Source organism: Pecten maximus, chromosome 17, assembly GCF_902652985.1.
Source record: "Pecten maximus chromosome 17, xPecMax1.1, whole genome shotgun sequence".
Taxonomy (NCBI): Eukaryota; Metazoa; Mollusca; class Bivalvia; order Pectinida; family Pectinidae; genus Pecten; species Pecten maximus.
In genome coordinates, this window is record NC_047031.1 from 33,760,126 (window position 1) to 33,770,721 (window position 10,596).

Here is a 10,596-nt window from a genome sequence, read left to right on the forward strand (position 1 = left end):
GCTTTGGGCCCCCGTAAATGTTGGTTGGGGGTTTTGGGGTATTTTCGTTTTTTCGTTTTTTCCCTTGTGATAGGCCGGAACTTTTGCCGATTTAAAGTGCTATCTCACTGAAGCATACTGCCGAAGACATCCAGCAGCACACCCCACCCGGTCACATGAACAGAAGGTACAATACCTGCGCAATGGATTCTGAGAGGAAGTCATTTGAATGTTTGAACAATTTGAGTCATGCAACCTTGAATATAGGCCAAGGTCATTTAACACTTTTTGCCAATAGCCTACCATTGAAATCAGATGACAGAGTCTTGAAAATTGTGAGGAAATAGTATAAATATTTTAATATACATATCCTTGTTACATTGAATATGGGTCAAGGTAATATCTTATCGCAATCAATTCCGGGCCCAAGCCGTCCGACGTGGGGAATGTCGGTATAGTATTAACATGGTTCGATTGAAGTACTAACCCAGATAGCATGACTACGTTGGGCCAACGTTGGCCCACAGATGTTGACTACGTAGGGCCAATGTTGGCAAACTACGTTGGCCCAATGTAATTTTGCTCATCGGCCCATCGTTGGCCCAACGTGTTGGCCCATCGTTGGACCAACATTGTATGTCATGTAGCCAATGTTGGCCCATCGTTGGACCAACATTGTATGTCAGATAGCCAACGTTGGCCCATCGTTGGTTTCAAGTGTGTATTTCCAACTATTGGTTTCACCTTCATAGGCCCAACATTGGCCCAACGTAACAAATAGTAGATAAAGTGATGCTTATGTGTAATGCTGGCAACATAAAAATTAATCAGTTGTCATATTGGCAAGTGCTTTACAATTTATTTGTATATGATGACAATACAGTGAGTAAATGTACATTTTTCTCTTATACAATCAACAGTTTTGATTACAGTACGTTATATATCATTATAAAGAGTCAAAACTGATAAATGATTATCAGATGTTAATTTTAGTTATCTGTCCCAGATCAGTCCTGTTCGGAATTGTCACTAAGCACAGCATTGATAGTTGCAGTAGCTGCCTGTTGTGCCCTTTTTTGTTCCTCTCTCCTTTTCCTGCCACCATCGCGATCACAAGCAAATCTGAACCAATCTTTTGCAATTGCTGCAATTTCCGAATCTGTTGCTGTCGCACACAGGCGGTTCTTCCTTACTGTAGCTGTTGGAATAAAAAAACAATATATCAAATCTACACAGAATGTAAAAATCAGGCGGCACAGATGGCCTGAATCGCTAACCTGGACATTTCTGCAGTTATGGCATTATGGCATTAAAGTAATTTACATTATTATATATAGATTATATATATATTTATGAAATTTGTCAAGTAGTAATAACGACAGTACAGACAAGTATTTTCGAGGCAATCTGCCCCTTTATCAAGAAACAAGGGAATTACAAACGATCTGACATTGAACATGGAACAGCTACACAAATTTTGTAGATAAATATACTTAGTATATATGTGTGTGTGTGTAAGAAATGAAAAATAAATTATGAAAACTTTATGACCCCGATATCTAGCAAGCAAAAGTGTACGTACGGTAGTGTACGTACGGCAGGTGGTCTTGTGGAATTAATTAATATACTAAAATTACTTCAGGAATTGAAACATATAATTAAGCAAATCATATAGCCTACTTACATTGTCTTTTGATCAAAGAAATGCTCTCTTTCTTCTTCGTGATTAATCCAAATATCTTCTGTGTAAGTCGAAATAGCACGTGTACTGTATACAACCAGTTAAACAGCTCGGACAAGGTCCCTGATAAGAATGTAACATCTGCAGGCAGCTTGACCATCCCTAGTATCAGATGTCACGGTTACCAAGGGAACTGGTCCGACCCTTGCTGTGAGAAGCACTGACCCAGTTGTGGGCAGTAAACATGCATAGAAAATGGCATCCTTAAACCGGCCACTAAAATATTTACCAAAACATTTATGTCCTTGTTCCTGTTTTACTACAGTATAAAAGACTTTAATTTATCATTAGTTATTCTCACGCAAACAATACATTTTATTATATAGTGATTTTGAAAAAAAAATCACTATTAAAAAATCTTATGAAGTGTATTTTTACAAATGATTGATAATATATATATCAACTTTGATTACAGATAATCACTTTTGTTTGAATTTGTTGTAAACCTGCTTGGGCTTACAACATCGGGTCAACGTAGGACCAACGTTGGACCAACCTAGGTAATTCAGCACTGAAATGTACTAACAGGCCATGTTGGGCCAACGTAGTGTTCCCAACTTATCTTCACTTGCTATCGAGTAAAACAAGTTGTTGTTGGGCCAACGTCGGGCCAACGTTGTATGACCAACGCCAACCATTGGCCAACCGTACAACCATATGCCAACGTTGGCCCAACGTAGTCATGCTATCTGGGAATGTACATAAACATGCGTGAAGTAAAGTAGCATGATACTTGCGCTAAGTAACCCGGATTTTAAAAACAAGTGATGGATAATTGGCTGACTGTAAACCAGGCTCTGGGTCTTCAATCGAGATAACTCGGAGCAGGGAACATATCAGACAAATATTACTCTGGGACTCCCAAGTTACATGTAGTAACGAGAAGTCGTTTACATAACTTGACGCCTGACGGACGATGCGTCATGGTATTACCTTACTTGAGCTTTTAGGGCCGGATGGGCTAAACAGGAGTGTACTCTCGTTATCCTTTTTTTTTGTATCATACCCCATAATAAAAGATATACCAAAATTAATCCTTCTATACACAATTGTTATGGTTGCGTTGTCATTTAGCAGTATACACCAAGTTCAATGACTTTTACGTTAAAATATATCCATTTCCATAAGCTGCCCCCATAGCATAATTGCTTTATTTCGGCAGAAAACATTAAGGTGTCGCCCCTCTGAAAAGAAGTGACAATATTTATTTATTTCTTTGCATGGCTTCATCTCGGTCAACTATCTTGAATCTAGGACTGTATGTAAGAGACTGTTTAAATAATTCCAAAAAAATTATCCTGTTACCTTGAATAGAGGTAAAGGTCATTTCCTTTGGCAAGTCTATAATGTAAGCTAAAATAAATCATAAACATTAATAACAACATAATGCGGTAAATATATGATTTAATTCCTTGTGTTATTTCTGACAATCTGCCTGTATACATCTAGAATTCTATATTTGTTAAATGCTACTGATCTCATTTTGCTTACTTCACCAATATTGTTTTTTTACGTCAAACATTTGCGCATACACCGAATACTGTCCATGTTACAATAGTCGGTACACACATTCCGGAATATGACATCCTGTGGATCACCCAGCTGTGGATTACAGTTCTGTTTACAGGCAATAGCGGTGTCCTCGCATGCGCAATAACACGAGGCTCCCTGGTACCAGTCGCTACAAGACAATACCGTTGTTGCCAAGGCGAGGAGTAGAAAAGACACAATTGGCTTCATCTACAAATCATAAGTCCATGCTTAACAATTAACTATCAATCAATACATTCATTAAAATATTTATACATCTGACAAATAAAGGACATTAACTCGCAACATTTTAACACTGAAATTGATAAGGAACATTTAAGTCCTACATACACGTGAAGATGTTTCATTATGACAATGTATCACTAATATTAGAAGAACATCGCATCAAGAGGTTTAATGATGACAATTTTAGTAGTATTACAATAATACATGTGTATGGATTTTATTATCACAATTTATTAGTACAATACATTCATACATACACGGTTAGTTGATACATGTAGAGAGTTGTATGGTGATAATCTATCAGTAATATAACAGTCATACATACACGTGGACAGTTGTATCATAATCTATCAGTAATATTACAGTCATACATACACGTGGACAGTTGTATCATAATCTATCAGTAATATTACAGTCATACATACACGTGGACAGTTGTATGATGATAATCTATCAGTAATATTACAGTCATATATACACGTGGACAGTTGTATGATGATAATCTATCAGTAATATAACAGTCATACATACACGTGGACAGTTGTATGATGATTATCTATCAGTAATATTAGTCATACATTGTACATACACGTGGACAGTTGTATCATAATCTATCAGTAATATTAGTCATACATACACGTGGACAGTTGTATGATGATTATCTATCAGTAATATTAGTCATACATTGTACATACACGTGGACAGTTGTATCATGATCTATCAGTAATATTAGTCATACATACACGTGGACAGTTGTATGATGATAATCTATCAGTAATATTAGTCATACATACACGTGGACAGTTGTATCATAATCTATCAGTAATATTACAGTCATACATACACGTGGACAGTTGTATGGTGATAATCTATCAGTAATATAACAGTCATACATACACGTGGACAGTTGTATGATGATAATCTATCAGTAATATTAGTCATACATACACGTGGACAGTTGTATGATGATAATCTATCAGTAATATTAGTCATACATACACGTGGACAGTTGTATGATGATAATCTATCAGTAATATCAGTCATACAATGTACATACACGTGGACAGTTGTATCATGATCTATCAGTAATATTACAGTCATATATACACGTGGACAGTTGTATGATGATAATCTATCAGTAATATTAGTCATACATACACGTGAACAGTTGTATGATGATAATCTATCAGTAATATAACAGTCATACATACACGTGGACAGTTGTATGATGATCTATCAGTAATATAACAGTCATACATACACGTGGACAGTTGTATGATGATCTATCAGTAATATCAGTCATATATACACGTGGACAGTTGTATGATAATCTATCAGTAATATAACAGTCATACATACACGTGAACAGTTGTATGATAATCTATCAGTAATATAACAGTCATACATACACGTGGACAGTTGTATGATAATCTATCAGTAATATAACAGTCATACATACACGTGGACAGTTGTATGATGATTATCTATCAGTAATATTAGTCATACATTGTACATACACGTGGACAGTTGTATCATAATCTATCAGTAATATTAGTCATACATACACGTGGACAGTTGTATGATGATTATCTATCAGTAATATTAGTCATACATTGTACATACACGTGGACAGTTGTATCATGATCTATCAGTAATATTAGTCATACATACACGTGGACAGTTGTATGATGATAATCTATCAGTAATATTAGTCATACATACACGTGGACAGTTGTATCATAATCTATCAGTAATATTACAGTCATACATACACGTGGACAGTTGTATGGTGATAATCTATCAGTAATATAACAGTCATATATACACGTGGACAGTTGTATGATGATAATCTATCAGTAATATTAGTCATACATACACGTGGACAGTTGTATGATGATAATCTATCAGTAATATCAGTCATACAATGTACATACACGTGGACAGTTGTATCATGATCTATCAGTAATATTACAGTCATATATACACGTGGACAGTTGTATGATGATAATCTATCAGTAATATTAGTCATACATACACGTGAACAGTTGTATGATGATAATCTATCAGTAATATAACAGTCATACATACACGTGGACAGTTGTATGATGATCTATCAGTAATATAACAGTCATACATACACGTGGACAGTTGTATGATGATCTATCAGTAATATCAGTCATATATACACGTGGACAGTTGTATGATAATCTATCAGTAATATAACAGTCATACATACACGTGAACAGTTGTATGATAATCTATCAGTAATATAACAGTCATACATACACGTGGACAGTTGTATGATAATCTATCAGTAATATAACAGTCATACATACACGTGGACAGTTGTATGATAATCTATCAGTAATATAACAGTCATACATACACGTGGACAGTTGTATGATAATCTATCAGTAATATAACAGTCATACATACACGTGAACAGTTGTATGATAATCTATCAGTAATATAACAGTCATACATACACGTGGACAGTTGTATGATAATCTATCAGTAATATAACAGTCATACATACACGTGAACAGTTGTATAGTGATGATCTATAAGTATTTTACACTAGCTGCAAGGAAAATTGCTAGAAAATCGTACCCAACCTGTCGGTGCTTATAAAGTTTAAGCTAATTGTAAACAACACCTAGCGATGACTGCTTATTCGAAATCAAAGCGTCGAAAAGGTTTTTGGGTTGAACTGAAAACAGGGAATCTGTTACAAAATAACTTGTGAAATTTGATAAGTTCAGGAATGTATATAAGTGTTAAGGTATTTACTTGGTTCACAGGTATAACACAAGAGAATGAAAATTTGATGTTGTGAATCCATTACTCCTACGTATAGCTTATTGTTATGTGAGGAATTATTTAGGGGTACTTAATAGCTACATCCGTGGCTAGAAATTAAAGGTGACGACTTGACTACAGTGTAATTACCTCAGGGTTATATGAAGCCTATTTACATGTAACAAGCCATGAGATTTATATTGTCACGAGCTAGGATTTACAAGATCTCTTTAAAAAGCCAGCGACCGGCTGTAGGACAGAATGTTAACACTGACGACAAGGATACGACGTATGTAGATGGACTAGAGAAACACAGACTGAAGTTATACAGATATGAACGCACAAAGGAATAAAGACTTCAACCAACCAATTTGAGCCTTACAAGTTAGTTCTACTGACGAATTCTTACGCGGAGCTCAGTCTTATAAAATAGCAAATATATAAAAAAAATATATGGATTTTTCAGGTAACAAACACCTATTTCATGCCTAAAATTGGTTAATCAAAAGCCAGCCTCTCGGTGTTGTAACCGACCCCTTGGGAAGAAGTTTTGACTGTTTTTTGACCGATAAGGCATGAACGAACACTATACAATCAGTAATACGTTCTCGTCGAGGTTTAAGGATGATACTTTATTAGGACCATTACAGCCGTTCATACACACATACATTTTATTATTACAATTTATTAGTAATATAAGGCATACATACACGTAGAGAGGTCATATGAAGACAATGTATTTGAAATATTGCAATCATATATAAATGTGAGGTTTTATGATCGTGATTTTTTTCTGTCTATCTTATCAGGACAATGACACAGCATTGAAAGTTTATCGGAAACGGAAAGTCATATGTAATAGGTGCAAATGAATTTTACGTTCGACGAAAAAATAGCATAGAATGTTCCACACCTACCTTTTGTGGCGATATAATGGTCTGTTTGATGTAAGGGTTCGGTTCGGTGTATATAGCTAAGCTACACACCTTCTCCCTAACACATTGCCTTGTTCACATCGTGTTCCTTGACCAAAGTTACCTTATCTTGTCTCCAAAACACTACTGTGTACTGACAGACGACATCGATAGAATTTTACACGGACCGACATATCTCGACCTTCATGTATGATTTTGGCTGGCTAGCACTCGGGCTATGTATGACTATATTTTTCTAATAATAAGGTGTTGTGAAACCTTTTCATTGCAACAACATCAAGTTCCCGTGGAATTTGCGTCGAAGTAAATTCATGACGTTATAAATTTACGACGTGGTTACGCTACTTTAATGATGACGTCACACTACAATTGGTAGTGACGTAATACCGCGTGCCAGCTATCTTTCCCTACACACGCTGAGATCGATTTATCCCGTCCAAACCAAACACGGGATCATCTTGTAAAGCATTGGAGAAAATATTGTCTTCGGAACAGTCAATAAAAATATGAAATAAAAAAAAAATGTGTGTTTGTTAAGGATCATTTAAATAGTAAAGCAAGTGATATCCATCCAGATTAAAAATCACAATTATGTTGCAATCAAACAGATGTAACTCGAGCAATTGTTAATATGTATCGTGGCTGTCCATGGGTCTTGATTGGTTAAACTACCCGTCAAATTCGGCAAAACAGACATAAATCATGGATCAGTCATATTGCACATAATAACCATGCCATTATGGTCACAAGTGTCTATAACAGAAGAGAAAAAGAGTCGACATTTTAGCAATTAAAGTAAAATTTGGTCAAACATGCGCTCGCACTACCTGCTATATATACCTGTTACCATAACAGCATGGTTATTTTGTGCAATATGTCTGATTTACACGAGCTTTATTTGTTCTCCTGAAACTTGCGTTTTACGCTTGCTTTGACGAAATTAATAGGTAGTTAACAAATTAAATATCACAATCAAGCCATGGATAGCCATTACACATAACATCAATTGGTCAAGTCACTTCTGTTTAATTGCAACAGAATTGTGATTTTTAATCTTGATAAATATCACTTATTTTACTATTTCTATGAACCTTATATCCAGAACATAATGAGAAGGATGGTTGTGGACAAGGAAGTGATACAAAGGTGGATCCAGAAACACATTACATCTAAACGTCTGGAATTTAGTTAACAGTGACGGCCACTTCCTTCGGCTGTTATATAATATGTCTGTTTAAACCTGGGGAGGGACAGCCGTTTAGGTGAAGCTCTTTTATCGTCAATGTTATTATTGCTGATGTATCCAATATGATTAGCAGTACAATCCAACTGTCCGATCGAATCTTCCCCCAGGGAACTGTCTTGTGTGTTGAACATGAAACCTTCTGCTGGATTCGGCAGCAATATACCGTTATACTTTGACCCGGCATGTACATTTTCTATTGTTTCGTTCTTTTCACGGTAATTAACTCGCCAGATATAAATGGACTCCATAACAGCCAATCCACTCATAGCGAGCTGTACACATAGGTAAATCGACAGATACGAAATTGTGGTCGATATTTGCGGCATCATATCATTAAACACGGTCAAAAACACCGTAAATGACAGAAGGACCGATATACACATGGTCATCTTCTCTCCCGAGTTGGCAGGGAGAAGGAACACTAGAGTATTCAGGAAGGAGAGAAGGATAACCGGAAGAAGCGTGTTGATGACAGGATACAAACAAAGTCGACGAAAATGGATCTCGTATATAACATAGGAAATCCTGAAGTTGCTATTGTATTCTGGCTGTGTTATCCTGTCTATAATCTCCCATTCCCCATTTTCCTCATATCCTAAATCACTAAGACTATCCCCGGTGTCCACGATCCGTTGCACCCACACAGGCGTCTGCCAAGAGCCTAGACGAATCTGACATTTCTGTGTATCGAAAGGAAACCGCCTGATATCGATACGACAGATCACACTGTATTGTCGCCCAGGAAACCACACAACTCGTCCATCTTCTAGAAGCACAATATGCTCACCATCACTGATGTGTAGAGGATCGTCAATGGAGTTAAATAGAGCTACATCCGGGTACCAAATCGTACTTTTTGGAAGCTGTACACTCTTCACTCCATCTTTTAATATTAGAAACTCGTCGATCCATGACAGCTCTATCCAACCAATAAATGTCATCGTCTGTAGTCGTTCGTCAATTTCCCTCAATGACGTAAAATGTAATGTTAGATTGATATCAACAGGTTCCGAGAGATTCAATCGTGGTTTGACAACAGGGGAATACCCTTCAAATAAGTTAGCAACAATTTGCTGCCCTGTTTTCACGCGAATATCAGCACAAATTGTATAGATGTTCTGAGTTAACATTAAGATAATTAAAATATATACCATATTTGTACTGAAATATTGTATTGTACTATTTACTAAATTACTTCGATTCCTTAAAATATCACGGATAATTATCCACACGACACAGCAACAGGTTCAGTACGTGTTTCTAATAACCAACACTTGCCTTTTTCCACACCTTTGCCTGACGAGGTCGATCTCTGCTTGACAATACCATACAGCATTAAAACCAAATGCTAATGGGTTCCCGTTTCGAAAGTGTTTTAATGATGAGTCCATGTCGTATCCAAAGAAACATTGACGCAAACACACGTACAACCAATCCTGGCAGAGGTTCAATTTCGGTCAAATCAATAGATACACCTAATGCAGCCTCTGAGCCAATTAAGACATATGCCCATGGATCTTTGTATTGTGTACAATTCAATATCAATGTAAGGTTGCCTTAATGTATTGGCAAATAATACCGGTGGTGTTCTGATTTCACATTATATAACATGTCACTTTACTTCCAAATCAATGGAGTTTGTATCCATTACTTACACTGGAGTTTTGTATTGCACACGTAGCGAATAATCAAACGCATCAAGGGAGAAATCCAAGTGCATCCTCGTTTGGCTCAAGCAAACCTTTCTGAGCAAAAAAGCGTTACAACATCAAACGAACGAGTTATTCAAAATGTAAATATACATCGGTACCATCTAGTTACATTCAAAATAAAAAAATTGCTTCAAAAATCGTGTAATGCTGACCAATAATTTAGATACTTCAACATATAGTTTATGCTTAAAGACTAAAAAAAAAGAATTTTGAGACTTAACTATGCTGTTGTAATGCATTGTCAACAATATAACATTGGTTTTACTTTAAAGCAGCATTCCGTCGTTGAAATGAGTTTTAATATGCTATAAAAACAAAAGTTAACGGGAATCTAGTGTTTTTCTCAACTAGCAAAAGTTATAAACTTTACCGTAATACAACACTAAACCCCCTGGATAACCAAAAGTT

The 10,596-nt window shown here is 36.1% G+C and overlaps 2 protein-coding genes across 3 annotated transcripts; both read right to left on the minus strand.

The window, feature by feature from the left end:
- Positions 1 to 774: 774 nt before the first annotated feature.
- Positions 775 to 1,912, minus strand: LOC117315652. Of its 2 annotated transcripts, none has more exons than XM_033869944.1 (2): positions 1,664 to 1,890; positions 775 to 1,177 (listed from the first exon to the last, which is right to left on the minus strand). In XM_033869944.1, the coding sequence occupies exons 1-2, from the start codon at positions 1,818 to 1,820 to the stop codon at positions 987 to 989; spliced, it is 348 nt and encodes a 115-aa protein (XP_033725835.1). In that variant the 5' UTR covers positions 1,821 to 1,890; the 3' UTR covers positions 775 to 986. The 2 variants fall into 2 exon arrangements, with proteins under 2 accessions (XP_033725835.1, XP_033725836.1); XM_033869945.1 differs by having other exon boundaries at positions 860 to 1,171; positions 1,664 to 1,912.
- A 1,195-nt stretch (positions 1,913 to 3,107) lies between these two features.
- LOC117315653 (neuronal acetylcholine receptor subunit alpha-3-like) lies at positions 3,108 to 9,824 on the minus strand. Its single transcript, XM_033869947.1, has 2 exons — positions 7,213 to 9,824; positions 3,108 to 3,460 (listed from the first exon to the last, which is right to left on the minus strand). The coding sequence occupies exon 1, from the start codon at positions 9,628 to 9,630 to the stop codon at positions 8,419 to 8,421; it is 1,212 nt and encodes a 403-aa protein (XP_033725838.1). The 5' UTR covers positions 9,631 to 9,824; the 3' UTR covers positions 3,108 to 3,460; positions 7,213 to 8,418.
- Between the last annotated feature and the right edge of the window lie 772 nt (positions 9,825 to 10,596).